Here is a 16558-nt window from a genome sequence, read left to right on the forward strand (position 1 = left end):
TGTACATACAATTATCCTCCCAATGGGTCAACTCTGCTACTTGGAGGACTTTCTGCCCCTGACCCGTCGTGGTGGGCTCCAGGTGAGACGGGTACTCAGACCACTCTAAGGTCAGGAGGATGTTCTGATCTGGGCAAAGTGCCGACGAGTAACAAGGGGTATTTAAAGGCTCTTCCCTGCTGAACTCTGCAGGAGTTTCACTTGTGTGCTGCACAAGTCAGCAGATCCCAAAGGATTCCAGCCACGCTGGGTCGGAAGCAGACTGGTCTTGTACCTGCTCCAGAATGTCATGAGTTGGGCTCCTGGTCGTGGACAAGAGCGTGTGGACACACCAGGTACCTAAAGCATGTCTATCTTCCCTTCACCAACAAGTCACTCACTCCTGCAAGCCAGGCTGCATGCTGGACATGGGGACAAAGGGACCAAGTCTGAACCTGTCCTTGAGGGAGGCACAATCTGGGGGAAGGGATGACCTGCAGGAACAAGTGATGCAAGACCAGGCTGCAGGTGCCCCTGGGAGCACGTGGGAGTAAAGAGACGTGCACATGTGGAACGTATCAAGGGTGAGGACAAATGGGCCATCCAAGGCAGATGTGAATGGTAAACAGCTGGATAAACAAGTCCAGCCTGGAGAGGGACTGTATTTCCTCAAATCTGGAATGCCAACTTCAGAAGCACCACTCTCTCGCAGGTACTGACTAGGACAAACTGAGGAGTTGTCCGGCGTGATGGCATTGTCCGGCGGATGGACTCTGCAGGGGGCTCAGGACAGGACAGGACAAGCACGGGACAAGATTGAGGGAAAGCAGAGTCTTCCTTGGGGCCTGCTCAGCTCTGTGCAACAGAGACAGGCCCAACAATGTAAGGCCCAGAAATACCGCAGAGTTTGGCAATGGGCCTTCAGCAAGACTACGTGCAGGGGGGTGAGGGTGAAGGCCAGACTGGAGTGGGGTGCAAACCACCTGCAGACTTCTTCTTCCCCACACTCAGTGCGGGGCAGACCCTCGACAGAAGTTCCTACCAGGGCTTTTGGCCAGGAGCCCAGAGTGGGTGAACAGCTCGTTGGAGAACCAAAATGACGGTAATAACAGCTGACAATGACTGGGTGCCGACCACGTGCCAGACTCAGTTCTAAGCCTTCACACGTGTAAACTCTGCAAGCGTTTTCAGAAAAAAAAAGATGCTGGTACCCACAGAGATAAATAAGGCTACACGGATGTAAACGATAATTCTTGGATTCTCCAAGAGGCACCAACGTTTGGTGCTGGGTTGCTGCTACCTCCACCACCACCACCACAACAAAGGGGTGTGGACGGGAAATCTCTGTCCCTTGGGTGAATAATGGACTTGAAAAAGAAAGCAGACACAGGCTTTGAATCACTGTCATAAAGTGTTAAAATTCATCACCAAAGCTGGCCTATCGCAAAAGGAAAGAGTGGCTGGGCAGCCACTGAGTCACACCTCTTGTCCAGCTCCGCGTTCCCTGGGCCCCCTTGGCTTCTTGCCTCGTCTAGGGGCTGACACGGGAATAGTCTCCAGAATCCTTGAGCATTGGGGCCTTCCAGGGGCACCCCACAGAGCCAGGCTCAGCCCTGGGAGGACACCGAAGTCACCCAATGGCAGCATTTCTGAAAGCCAACAGCTCAGAGGATGCTGGACCTTGGAGCCAGATGGGACTCAGGAGATCCTTGACCTGCCCAACCTTAGTGTGGACGGCAAGGGGCTGACGGGCCACAGGAGGAAGGGCAGGGGGAACACAAGGGCCTAATGGCCAGCCTTGGCCTGAAGAGCCCAACCCCCATGTTCAGGGCACCACGCTGACAAGGGTGCCACACAGCCGGGAGGAAGGGACAGGCCTTCCCAGGGAAAGCAGCACCATTTTCGAGCTTGCTGCAGACAGCCACTGAGGGCCAGAGTGACGCCTCTCTACAGGACACCCCTGTAGCAGCTATCTGTGCCATCCTCCAGCAATGTCACCACTAACACCTGTAGGAAGATGATATCCTGATTGGGGTAAAGCACACACATAATAGGATGGAATGAGTTTAATGATCATAGAAGACTGTCAAAGATGAACTATCTTATGCATATTCTCAGTTAGCTGACTACTCCTGGATTAAAAACAACTCTTCTACTAATTTTTATGATGGCAGAGTTTACTTCTTATTGTTGTCAGTGACTTATTTTTCAACAGGAAAGTTTTCTTTGGGGCATAGAGAAAGGGCAGACTTGCTAGCATTTGCTATTTGACAACCAAGTATAATCTATGGTATTCTGCTAAGATATTTGTCAATACAAATGTGTTTCTTCTAAAGCACTTTAACAGGTAATGGGGAGAATGCTAACATGTCCTAAGTTACAAAGGGGGAAACTGCACAGTCGGAAAGTTTGACAAACAGAATATTCAGAGCATGTGTGCTAGTTATCTGTTGCTGCGTGACAAATCCTACACAACATGGTGGCTTAGAATGATGGTTCTGATCACAGTTTCTGTGGGTCAGGAACCCGGGCACGACTCCACTGGGTGGTTCTTGTTCAGGGTCTCCCATAGGCCACAGTGACCTCAGGGGAAGCCCTGCTGCCAAGCTCACTAAGTAACCTGCCACATGGGTCTCCCCAAGAAGGCAGCTCATTCATCAAATGTACAGACCAGGAAGGCAACAGACTTCTAGCAAGTAGGAAGTCACAGTCTTCTGTATCCTGGTCACAGAAGTGACGGCCCCTCAATGTTGCCATATCCCATTGGTAACAAAAATTACTCAAGGGGAGAGGATTACACAAAGCCATGAAAACCAGGAGGAGACCTTTAAGGGATCTCAGAGGCTGCTGACCATAGCAGGTATCTCAGGCACTCCTGAATTCTGCTCATACTCCTCCCTGGCCCCTCTGTGTAACTTATTAGAAATGAAGTAATTTCTAATAAATGATTTTATTAGGAAAGAAAAGTCGAAATAATAATGCTCTAAGCTTGACCTTAAGAAACTAAAAGAGGCTGGGCCAGGCATGGTGGCTCATGCCTGTAATTCCAGCACTTTAGGAGGCTAAGGTGGGAGGACGGCTTGAGGCCTGGAGTTCGAGACCAGCCTGGGCAACACAGCGAGACTCCCATTTCAAAAAAAAATAAGAAAAATTAGCACACGCCTGTAGTCCCAGCTACTCAGGAGGCTAAGGCAGGAGGATTGCTTAAGCCCAGGAGTTCAAGGTTGCTATGATGACACCACCGCACTAAAGCCTGAGTGACAAAGCAAAACCCTCTTTCCAAGTAAGAAAACAACAACAAAAAAGAAACTAAACGAGCAAATTAAAACTGAAGTAAGCAAAAGGAAAAAAAAATATGCATAAGAGCATAAATTAATGAAATTGAAAATGGACAATAGAGAAAAATCAATGAAATCAAAAGCTGATTTCTTTGAAAAGATCAATAAAATTGATAAAGCTTTAACTAGACTGGTCAAGACAAATTATCAATATCAGGAAAGAGGAAACATCACTACAGATCTTACAGACTTTAAAAATCACTAGAACTATGAAGTGAGTTTAACAAGATTATAAGATACAAGGTCAATATATAAAAATCATTTCTATTACTCTATACAGTGATGAACAATCAGAAATTTAAGCAGTATTATTTACAAAAACATGATACAATTAAATACTTGGAGGTAAAATACGTGAGAGACCTATATAATGAAAATTACAAAACATTCCCAGGAGAAGTTAAAGACCTAAATGTATGGAGAAGATACATCATGTTCATGGACTAGAGGACTCAAAATTAAGATGTCAATCCTCTCTACATTAATTTATAGATTCTTTTTTTCCCCTTACTTCAGCAAAACAGGAGATAATTTATAGAGTCAATGCAATCCCAAAACTCAGCAGGCTTTATTTTAGAAACTGATAATTCTAAAACTTATATGGAAATGGGAAAGAACCAAAACAACCAAAACAAGTTTTAAAAGGCAAAATAAAGTAGAAGAACCTGTATTTCCTAATTTCAAGATCCACTATAAAGCCACAGTAATTAAGGCATTGTTGTCACCAGTATGGACATATAGATCAGTAGAACAGAGTAGAGCCTAGAGATAGACTCACAACACATGTGGTCAGTCATTGCCAACAAAGGCGCCATAGAATTCAAGGGGAAGGACGGACGTTTTACTACTGGATTTCCTCATGCCAGAGGGAGGGGGAACTCTTCCGCTCTTATTGTAAACAAAAATTAATTCAAAATGATCACAGGTCTATATGGGAGAGCCAAAACTATACAACATCTATGAGAAAATCATTATGACCTCAGGTCAAAGATTTCTTAGTCAAAAAACAATAAAAGAAAGAAACTGATACATCAAATTTCATCATCAAAATGAAAAACTTTTACTTTCTGAAAGATATCATTAAGAAAATGAAAAGGCAGGCCAGGTGTGGCATCACACTTGTGATCCTAGCACTTTGGGAGGCCGATGTGGGAGGATCACTTGAGGCCAGTTCAAGACCAGTCTGGACAACACAGTGAGACCCATCTCTACAAAAAAATTAAAAATTCAACAGGTGTGGTGGTGTGCACCTACAGTCCCAGCTATCCAGGAGGCTGAGGGAGGAGGATCATCTGAGTCCAGGAGTTTGATGTGGTATGAGCTGTGATGATGCCACTGCACCCTAGCCCTGAAAATAGAGTGAGACCTTGTCTCAAAGAAAAAAAAAAATGAAAACGCAAACCACAGACTGGGGTAAAATATTTGTAAACGTGTATCTGTTAAAGGACATTTATCCAGAATGTATGAAGAATTCTTATAACTCAATAATAAGCCCAAAACCCTGATTAAAATTTCAGCAAAAAACCTTATCATTAGCAAAAAATTTAACCAAAGATACATAAATGCCCAAAAAGCACAATGAAAAGATGATTAACATCATTGTTCATTAGGGAAATGCAAATTAAAACCACAATGAGATATGATTCATATCACATCAATGACTGCGATACCCAGTGTTGGCAAGGATGCGGAGAAATGGAAACTCACATGCTGCTGGTCGGGATGCACACCATACAACTGGTCACTCAAAAAATTTGGTCTTAACTTATAAAAGTAAACCAACATGTCCCACACCACCTAGTGATCCCACCCCTGGCTATCTACTAGTGAGAAATGAAACACATATCCACACAGAGACTTGTAGGTGAACGTTCCCAGCAGCTTGGTTTATAACAGCACCCCAAATGTTAATGACTCAAATGTCTATCAAGTGAGGAATGGATAAACAAACTGTAGTGTGTCCATTCAGTGGAACACTAGTCGGCGTTAAAAACGAACGAAGGCCAGACACAGTGGCTCATGCCTGTAATCCCAGCACTTTGGGAGGCCAAGGCAGGAGGATCGCTTGAGGCCAGGAGTTCAAGACCAGCCTGAGAAACATAGTGAGACCCCCATCCCTACAATAAGTAAAAAAAATTAGCCGGGCATGGTGGTGCACACCTGTAGTCCCAGCTACTCAGGAAGGGGAGGCAGGAAGCTTGCTTGAGCCCAGGTGTGCGAGGTTGCAGTGAGCTATGATCATGTCGCACATCTCAGCCTGGGAGACAGATCAAGACCTCATCTCTTAGATAGACAGACAGACAGACAAGGAATGAAGTACTGATTCACGCAGCAACATGGCTGAATCACTCAGGAAGCGTTACACTAAGTGAGGTGGGCTGGGGGTGGGGCAGTGGCTGATGTGAGGGGCACTTGGGAGCCTTTTGGGGTGATGAAAATATTCCTGGTCCTAACTGGTGGGGGTCACACTATTGCAGACATTCATCATGCCAGTCGAACTGCGTGCCTGGAGTGGGAGAACGCTGTTTCCAAATCCACTAATAAACATCGTACCTGGTGGGCAGACAACTTTAAGAAACTCCAACTCAAATTAGAAAAAATTTTGATCACTATGTTGCCCCTGTAAGTGTAACTTAAGTCAAACCCTGAGAAATAAATTGGGTCTTATGTTGTCTTGACTCAATCGAAGCACGTCTAAGAACAAACTCTCATTAAGTACCGTTCCTTTAACCTGTGAAAATACCTGCTACACACGGATCCTGCTCTCCTGCTGAACACATAACCGAGTGTTCAGTTCTACATGAGCTGAGCCATACGCAGGGTCAGTAAGAGCCACTGTCGTCCCCTGCGAGTGTTTGCCACAGCCCCGTTTATTCCAGTTCTCCCAGGTTGGGCCTCACCTCTGGAAGTTCATATGGAACAAACCACAACTTTGATATAAAGTATATATATAATAAAGTACATGCAGACGGTCCCCGACTTATGACGGCTCCACTTAGGATTTCTGAACCTTACAATGGTGCGAAAGCAGTACGTATCCAGTAGGAACCGCACTGCAATACCATACAACCATTCTGTCTGTCACTTTCGTTACAGTATGCAGTAAACTACATGAGCTCTTCAACATTTAACCATAAAATAGGATTTGTCTTATGAGTTGTCCAACTGTCGCCCAATGTAAGTGCTCCAAGCACATTTAAGGTGGGCCAGGCTGAGGGATGATGTCCAGTAGGTTAGGCACATTAAATGCATTTTCAACTTGGGATATTTTCAACTACAATGGGTTTAGTGGGACAAAACCCCATTTAGTTATCATCCTAAATTATCTAAAATCTATGCAAGTCTCATATAATAAATACTCAAAACCAAACAATGAAATGCGCTACAAGCTATTTGGGAATTGAGACAACTGTACCGTGAGAAAATTCCAAGGAGTCATGGAAGTGCTAGGGTTTGTAAAGCCTTAACACACGAAAACCTACCACTAAGAAAATCCAGGACTTTTCTCTATGTCTCTTTATCACACCAATCCACTTCTCCGTAACCAGAGGGTCTGAATCTTGTATTTGTCCCCTAACCATAAGAGGTGGTTCAAAAAGTAAACGATGGCAGCCGATTTCCAATTCAAACCACCTCAGCTTCATGACAACAACTGCTTTTGTAATGACCCTGGTGCCAGGTCCGGATGCAAGTTAATTGCCACCCACCTTCTCCCTCGCTGGGGTCCTTCGTTCTGTGAACCCACCAAGGCCCCTCCTCCTTGGGCCTCTGGTCATGCTGCCCGAGTGCCCTCTCCTCACTCTCCCGCGCTCTCCTCAAGGCCTTTGCACACCAGCCCACCCTGTGAGAAACTGGCATCCCCACCCACAGAGAGGGTGTGCGTTTCATCCCCTCATGGCACTTGAAGGTGGCACTGGCTGGTCGGGTCACTGTCTTCCCCGCCTCTCCCCACCAAGCCACACAAGCAGAGGTGCAGTGTCCTGCCCGCCCCCAGCGCCCTAGCATGTGGTAGACACCTGAGGAACGTGGGCAGAATAAACACAGCGTGACAAACACACAGACAAAAGAGCCAAGAGTGAGCTGTGCTTGGTTGTGCCCCACAAACCCCAGTCCTCCAGGAAAGGGTCGTTTAACCTTGTCTGTGCCCTGGACTCTCCTCTGGCTATCCCGTGAAGCCTTCTCAGAACAAGGTTTCTCAAGATGAAAAATAAACTACCCAAGATTACAAAGGGAAAAGTAAGCTGAAACACGATCATTAAAATGCTGAGAAAGTCTTATGTGTGCTTATTCATTAATGGATTAAGTGACAAGACCTAGGGGCGGATCCGGTCACTGCTGTGATTCTGAAATAACAGTGAGTATCGGCGGTATTTCCAGACACCTGCTCTCGCTGTAATGTGGCAGGAAATCTGTGAGCTCTGATGCCGATGCCAGCGGGGGCTACTGCCCCCATTCATAATGGAAGGAAATGCTGCACTTTCACACTGGACTTCAGATCCGTGCCCTGAACCCAGTGAGCTGCCCCACAGTGGGGCCGAGTAACGCTCACCGAGGAAGGAAAATTTTCTTTGTTTGTAGCAAGAAACATTCCTAAAACCACCAAGGTAAGTAGAGCTAGAAAATATTTTACTGTATAATATGTAAATAAAACCGATGCTTTTAAATTGTTTGCCCCCTTACCTAGTCCTCTCATAAGGCCAAGGAGTTGGAAAATTAAGGCTTTAAAACTTCCTTAGACTACGGGGAAAACTAAACATTCTGACAAAACTTTCAGGCCCTAAGACATTCCCCAGTATCAGTCTGGAAGGAACACCAGCATCTTCCACATGCTAAGCTGGGTGGTGCCAACCGGTGTCTCTGAATTCCTTTATTTTTGGAAATACCTGTCATTCAGCCATCTAAAGGCCACAATAAACTTGGGTAATGAGATACAATAAGGAAATCGGTGTTTCCCATGCGAGGCACTGTTCTAAGCTCGAGCCGGGGACCACATCAGCGTTGGTCTGCAACATGCTCACTTTACAGACAAGGAACCTGAGTGTGGCGGGGAGGCTGACTCCCCCAGGATGACACAGCCGATGACTGTCACTGCTAGTGACTGTGTCCTTCACTCGTGGTCCATCAGGTGTGGTGGGTATCATGGGAGGTGGGCCCAGGCCAAGGGTCAGTACTCACGCAGTACTTATCGTGCCAATTCTGCCCCCAGATGCTCAACTACCACTTTGCCAAAACCGCAATTCAATGTCAACATCCAAGGACGGCTCCGCCCCAAACCCAATTTAAAACAGGAGAAAACCATTGTCAGAGCAGGTGGAAGGGAGAGAAGACAAGGACTCCCCGTGTCCAGGGGTCCTGAGGACACTGTCCTACCTCCTACCGCGTGACCAGAGCCAAGCTCACCCCGCTGGTGATGTGTGCTCAGCACTGGTCACACACAGACGGGACAGCACTTACCAATCTGCAACAGTATTGGTGTGACCAAAGCCGTTTCCATGGCGTAACAGAACTCCCTGCCAAACATCACTGCCCCGTGCATCACCCACAGGCGTGTGGGGATCCGGTCTATGGAGCCCTCACTGAGGGTCTCATCACGATTCTCAGCTGCCGCGTCTCCAGGTTTCTGCAGGTCCGGCAGGGGCACAGGTAACTCTTGAACTTGCATAGATTCTGGGTCGGCATTCTGCGGGGCCATTTTCATTACCACCAAAAATATATATATACTTTTATTCTATCTATATAAATAATACTATCATATATCTTTAATGATAAATTAAGACGTCTTCTCTGTTTCAGTTGTGTTCCTCAGGCAAGTAATACTTATATTCCTCTTTGTACAAATAGATATCTCACGACTTCTCACAATCGTATGAGACATGCAGCAAAACAGAACGATTTTTGGTTGGATTTTAAACATATGGCTTGCTGGTTTACTGTGAATTAGAGTTAAAAATCCATAAGTGCCATTCAGTTAATACCAGTTTCATCATTATTATCGAAGAGGTGTTGAAGTTCTTGCTACAGAGAAGTGGGAAGGTGACACAAACAGGTGGTCCGCTGTTAATCCCCATCGAGTGACTGGACGACCTGCAAAAGAGGAAAGACAACCCGCCAGAGTCAGGGGGCAGCCTCCACGCGGCCCCACTGGGCCGCCACCCGACCCCCACACGCCAGCTGCGCGCTTCCTGGGGACTGATCCGAGATCACACAAGAGAAGTCTACGGACCTGTCATAGCCTCAGATCTCTGGTGCTTCCTCTGGGTGTGTCTGTGCAAACAGCAAAACCTGATTTCTAGAAAAACAACATTTTCTCATATGGAATTTAACCCTGGGGGAGGATAGAGGTGGGGCAATATAGGAAGCAGGATCAGAGAAGATGAGCAGAGAAAAAAAGCTAAAACTGTTTGCTCTTTGGCCAATAACATCATCAACTCAGCATGTAGTGGTACACAAATATTCCTGCACACTGAAGGTGCTTAGCGGTACCCTTCGTGGCCTGCAAATGTCATGACAGGGAGGTAGGAAGGTGGGAGGGGCAGGAGGAAGGTGAGAGAACTAAAAGGGAAACTGTAGACACTGCCTGGAGGGGGGCTGGGTGGACCGAGGTTGCAGGACGCCCTGACCAGAGGGGTCCAAGTCTACCCAGTGGCGTCTGGATTCTTGGTGTCACCCTGTCCAGGGCAGTGGTCCTTGACCTTTTTAGGTTATAAAACCTTCTGATAATAAAATGAAAGTTATAGACCTTCTCTCCAGAAAAAATGTACACACATGCCAAACTTTGATTATAATATCTAAGGGTTCAAAGAATCCCAACCTGCAGGGCTTCCCCAAGGGGCCATGGAACCCCTATGCCCCAATCGTAAAGCTCCTACCATCCCAGCTCCTGTGACCCTGCTTGGTGACACATTCTCTACCTGGATGAACACATCACTGTAAAGCATAGGCTGCCTGGAAATAAGCTAACCAGAAATGTCCCCTTAGAAGTGTTTTAGGAAAATAAAGTTAATCTCTCCCCATGCAAGGCAACATCAGGGATACAGAACCCCCCAAGTTCTTCTGGAGTTGGGCCTCCAGATACTGGGGTTCAGTTCAATCAGAGTGCTAGATAAAAGAGCCCCTGAAATCACACAAAATGGTGTTCATATTTTATATTAAGGTAGGTCTGTGGGCTGGTATCTTATTGAGAAGTTTAACAATTGGTTTCAATAACGATATTTCTAGTTTCCATCCACTTAACCCAAAGTGGTCTTAATTAGCTTCTCTTCCCTTTCTCCCCAGAAGGGACCAGAAACCTCGAGATGTCATCTTCATTTAGTCCCTCCCTTGGGTAGTCCCAACAGAGCGGTGGCAGGTCTGCAGCAAGTGAAACCGTGGAGATGCCACCCAGACCCCCGGAGGGAGAGGGCTCGGCGAATGGCGAAGCCAGAGCTACTCCACCGTCGGGAGGTTCCCAAAGAGCTCTGCACATGGCTCTTGCATTCCAGTTCCTTCTTACTGCCTCTTTCATGCTGCCCCTGAAACTTAAATCCTGACTAATTCCTTGGGAATCAAAGGTTCTAGTAATCTCTCTATATTTGCTTCTCATGTCCCCAAAACTTCACTACAATTCCAAAGAGCAGACCTTATTTGAGAATTCTTCCAAATTTACCAAACTTCCTCTACCATATAAACATCTCAATGAAAACAACCGTTTCCAAACAGTTATTTTGGAATATATTACAATATTAAAAAAAATATTTCATCATGGAAGTACTTCTAACATATGCAAAGTAAACAGAATAGTATAGTAAGTCACCCAGCTCTAACAATTATCAACATTCTGCTATTCTTGTTCCATCCCTACCTTTTCTGAATTCTTCCTATCCTAGGAGAAAATGTCATGACTTTTTTTGTTGTCAATCTTATACCAAAATAGGTCAATGGTTTTAACTGCCCCCTTCCACCGGGTAAGCGCGACCATTTGAATGAGAAGAAAGTGTATCCAGACATGTTTGTAAAGCCCAAATAGATCAACTGGGCTTCTGCCTGGAATGATAGCAATTAGTTTTCTAAGAAACCATCATGATTTAATCATAAACGTTGAACCCCTCAGTTCTATTCAACAGGCCCTTGGTCCCACTGCTGTGTCTGTCCTCAGACACTTGTACCTGAAATGAAGCAGCCTCTGCTCCTAAGAGTTATTTTAGCCGTAGCTACGGATTAGGCAATAAGCTCTGTAACAAGCATGTGAATCGTTCTAAGGTAGAAGTTCTCTACCGGGGGGACTCTGCACCCCCAGAGACGTTGGGCAATGTCCTGAGAACGTTTCGATTGTTACAACTAGGAGAGGGGTGCTGCTGGCACCTCGTGGGTGGAGGCCAGGGATGCTGCTTAGCATCTCACAGTGCACAAGACAGCCCCCACGGCAAAGAAAGACCCAACCAAAAACATCAACAGTGCCAGGGTTAAGAACCTCTGGTTCTAAGGTTATTATTAAATAGGAAAAACACTTCCCTTAAAAATGCTTAAACCCTTGATTATTACATTTTGAATCAATTGAGGAGACCAGATGTTGCAAGCTTTCCCTGTAAAGGCCACATAGTAAGTATTTTAGGCATTTTGACCCACATACGGCCTCTGTTGCATATTCTTTTTTGTTATTTTTTAATAAACTTTAAAAAATGCAAAACCCATTCTATGCCTGCTGGTCAGTCCTCCAAGTCCAGCCCCCAGGTCACAGCTTGCTGACCTCTGAACTGGACTGGGGGAGAGTCTCAGAAGAGACAGCTGACAGGAGGGGGGCTGCAGGGCCTCCACACCCCCCAGGCGAGCAAGGCTCGGTGCTGCTTCAGTTGCCGATCAGTCTTCACTCAAAACAGAGCTGGAAACACAGGCGATTGAGCCACATGCTTGCTGAAAAGACGACCTCCAAGGCCAGGTGTGTGGGAGGAAAAATGCTGCAGGCTGTGCCTTCTCTGGGCAGGTGACTCCTCCACAGGGAGTGGCATTTCTTGGCTGCTCATGTGCAAGGAGAAGCTTGAGTGCGGATCACTGAGCAGCCGTATGGAAATCCCAGCAAAGTCCTGCGCATCCCACCCAGCGCCTGCAGACGCCGGGCTCCAACCACTGGGCTGCGGTGATGGCTGCCGAGAAAGCTGAGGACGCTGAAGCTAGAGGGCTTCGCTTTCCCTGGGAAAGGGCTGCGAGTTCACAAAATCACTCAGGGAGTGAAGGGCCTGTGCCCTCGGTACTGGCGTCACATGCTGACGGCACAGAGGGAAGCAGGGGGGCTTCCTCCAAGATGGGACATCAGTTATCCCTCTGGAGTGCCTCCAAAATGTGCCTCTACTAAACTTCTAAAAATCGTTCAAAATTGGCTTTCCAAAGAGAAAATGCAAAGAGGGAGACTGGCAGCTGGACAGAAAACAGAGTGTCCTGGCCTCCTGGCCATCTCCCCACGGCCGGACAGCTGCTCAGGCCGCACTGGCTGGCAAGTCTGCCCCACCCTTGGGACACCACTGATGGCGTCTGCCAGTGACAGGGTCTGTGTTTTCAGCTGAGCACACAGGCCCACTCTGGTCTTGGCTGTGCACGGGGACTTCTGCAGGGCGGAAGCTTGCCAGGGGCACAGGTACCTGTCTCTAGGACTCCGCCTGGGACTGCGCTGCCACCTGCCAGGGGGACTCCAAGGGAAAGGATTGCTCTTCAGGGCTGCATGCCTGCCCCCTGCCCCCTGCCCCCCACCCCCATCCCCACCCTGTGGCCTGCAGAGTCCTTGAGGCTGGCTCTGCCTCGTGCCCCTCCCACCTTCAGCTCAACCATCTGAGTCTTTCAAGACTCCTGCCAAGGCTCACCAGACCCCTTCAGAAGGGGTTACCCTGCCTGTGCAAAGGGCTATCCCAGCTACTGACTTGGCTAGCAAAACCCTGCCCGGTCAGTGAGGAGCCCCTCATGAGATTCCATCACCCGGCTTTCATCTCTTCTCAGAGCTCCCACTGGCAGTCTCTGAAGGGGGGACGTCCATGTCTCCCTAACCTGGGGTCTCCCTGGCACTGTGCCTGGCTGTACAGTGGGAGCTCGGTGAGGTCTGTTGAAAGAAAGAATGAATTGGATGAATGAGTGAATGAGGATAACCAGGTGATAAGTACCACAGGGCTCTCTGAGCTGGAAAGCCACCCCCACCCTGCCAGTTATCTTGAATGGTCGCACCCAGGTGATCTGGGTGACCAGCCACTAGGTTAGGCCTCACTGTAGTGCTCGTGAGACGGCACGAGTGTGGTGGGGTTCACCTGTTACTCAGGAAGTCTAGGCATTAACACTGCTTCCCTTCCCCAAGCAGTGCAAACACAGTGGCACAGTAAAGAGTTTACACAGTTCACTGTCATCTATATTGATGAAAACAACAAATATTGTTAGCATCTTCTGTTTATTTTTTAAGTAGCAGTTATTAATAATAAGTACAAAAATCTACCACATCTCATACCTTTATGAATTTATCCACGCAATATTATCAACCTAGGGTGCTAACACCAATGCAAGCTTCAAAACTTCCAAGAGCAGACAAAGTGAGGCAATGTTCCAAATAGTAATTTTAATATGGCTAAATTAACTACTAGAACAAAATCAACACTGAACTTAGTGAACACTAAATTTCCTCAAAGATACACACTGACCTGACGAACACGGCTTTAAAGGTGACCACAGTGAAGACAACATCCACCTGCTCAAACTAGGACACCACTTGGTTCAACCGCTGTTTCCAAAAACTATTTCTGCAGAGCCCTAGGGATTCTGTAAGCATTTTAGGGGATACCTGTTATTTTTAATAATTTATTTTTTAATAATTTAAAAAAATAGAGTTTAAGCATCATACTTGAAAATAAGGGCCACACCACCTTGTCAAGGAGTGAATATGGACACCTAAACATCCAAAGGGTGGGGCCGCAGGGGGAGCAAGAACTGGCAAGGTTGTGGGGACCCAGCCCTGGCCACTTGGAAGGGAGAGCTAGTGGCCTCAGGGTTGGTGCCAGAAGAACCATTGTTGTATCTGTCAAAGAGCTATGGCCAAAGGATGGGTTCCTGGGTCCACAGAACATGGGAAATGTACCAGCAAATTGTTGTGCTTTTGAGAACACAAGAGTATGTTCCATAAAGACTCCGGGTTGGGCAATACGCACGACAGGCCATCGAATGTTCAACTGAGCCAACAGTTCCCAGTGGCAAACGACAGAGACACATGAGAGGCCTCTGGTCCACGTGCTTGCGTATGGTGTGGGTTATCTTTTCCCAGCAGCCATGTGGGTGGCTCAATATGACTTATTTAAAAAGTCCATTCCCAGCACTTTGAGGTTTCTCTTTTACCACATTCCATTCCACATTCAACAACACACTGTGTGGCAGAGAAAGGCCTGCAGGACGCTGCATCTGTGTTGGGGCAGGTCCTGCTCACTGCTTCTTTTCCCAGTGCTTCCCTAATTACTCTTCCATGTTTATTTCCAAGAACTTTATGAGCATATGAACTTTAAGAGCAGCTTGACTAGCTCTGGAAGAACAAGACTGCTGGTATTTTTATTGGGATTCCATTACTTTTATAAGTTAGCGTGGGGAGGATGACACCTTGGGCCCTTAGCCATGCTGTCCACGAGCACGGGCTCTCCTTCTGTCGGTCCAAGCCCACCCTGGGACCTTCTGGAGGATTTAAGAGCCATCCCTCCAAAGGTTTTGTATGTTTCTTAAGTTTATTCTTAATTATCTTTGTCATGGTCATTGTAAATGGGATTTTCTCTTCCTTCATGTTTTCTAGCCGGTTAATTTAGACACCTGAAGACTAGTAAGTGTGTTATTTACTCAGGTATGATTTACACGTAGTGAGAATGTACCACTCAGTCAGTTCTGACAAACCTGTATCGAGACAGAACATTCTCACCACCCTGTAAACTCCTGGTGTCCCTTCCCATCTAATTAAGGTTACAATTTTTATATTTTAATTTTATAATCAATTCTTTTATTGTCTGAGTGAGAATGGACAAAAACAATATAGTCAAATTAACAAATCTGCTAACCGTTACCAAAATACGCATGGTCCCCAACGTACCGGTGGATTCTATTTCCCCAGAGGCAGCAGTCAGGACACTGGTGTGGCCCCGGTCCCTCTCAGCCTGAACTCAACCACAGCCTTCTTCAGGAGCTTGGAACGAGGACCGGTGTGGACACAAAGACCTTGAGAAAGTTCAAACCCCTTCTTTTTACTTGGAATTCCATCTCCAGGGCCCCGTAAGAAACAGAAGCAAAGAAGCTCTAGAAGAAAAGGAAGGAGAGCGCAAGACAGGAGGCAGCGGCTCCTGACCACGGAGCGCCAGGCATGTCTTCACGCAGAGGAGGGAACAACCAGAGACCATATAGCCCCGTTCGCTGCCCACAAACCATCTTCTTGGAGGAAGCTATCTTATATAAAGGCCAGATCACTGTCTGAAAACATCAGTGTCTTTTCTGGAGCGCACGACTGGCCACACACAGCAGCCTAACGAAGGCCAGGCTCTCCCTCCCGGAGCACAGGCAGCTCTGAGTTCCTATGAGCCTCTCGCAAGCCGTTTAAAGTGTGGAGAAGTTTAAGAGTAAACTGTGACCTAATCTGGTATCTTCTATTCAAAAGACCAGTGAAACTTCTAAGATAGCACTGAAAAAAAAAACGCTTCCCTTTGGAACCTGTTCTAGCGCTCGTGAGAGCATTCAGTGACAACAATTTTGTTATGATTTGCAGATGCACTCAGACAAGTGAAACTACAATTGTTCCAATCAACAACTTCCTCTATTGTCCTGTGTCTAATTTAAGGGTAAGTGATGCCAAAACACGTGACTTCCTACAATTTGCCGAGGGAAAAAGCAGGCTGTAAACTTAATCTCATCCAAAGGTACTGGAGAGTGACTGCTGACAGGCAACCGAGCTCAGTTTAAGTTTTAGATCCACATCATAGTCGCAATACTTAAGAGCGATATGAAAGTTCCGTAATCCACACTTCCTGGAAAATGGTCTAGCAGGCGCTGCCAACACACTTCTGCACAGTGACCGCACACGTGTCCTGCTCCACTCATGGCTCCCTCACACTCTGGAGCGCACACACACGTGCAAACGCTTTGCCTGCGTGCCACAACCATCGACGGTGGGCATCAAACGCTTGATGGTCACTGGTTTGCTGGAATAGCTGTGTGTTTCTATGTCCACCAGTGAAAAACAGGCACAAATGGGGGTGCCCACTCTGAAAAAT

At 46.8% G+C, this 16558-nt stretch overlaps 1 protein-coding gene across 1 annotated transcript in view; it reads right to left on the minus strand.

Moving 5' to 3' along the window:
- SLC45A4 (solute carrier family 45, member 4) overlaps positions 1-9015 on the minus strand; it is a 44419-nt gene extending 35404 nt beyond the window's left edge. Inside the window, exon 1 of the mRNA XM_012647938.1 lies at positions 8772-9015. Coding sequence (XP_012503392.1) covers positions 8772-9015 — 244 coding nt within the window. The remainder of the gene's footprint in view (positions 1-8771) is intronic.
- Positions 9016-16558: the final 7543 nt, after the last annotated feature.

The sequence above is a fragment of the Propithecus coquereli genome, unplaced genomic scaffold, assembly GCF_000956105.1.
Source record: "Propithecus coquereli isolate 6110/MARCELLA unplaced genomic scaffold, Pcoq_1.0 Scaffold28, whole genome shotgun sequence".
Lineage (NCBI taxonomy): Eukaryota > Metazoa > Chordata > Mammalia > Primates > Indriidae > Propithecus > Propithecus coquereli.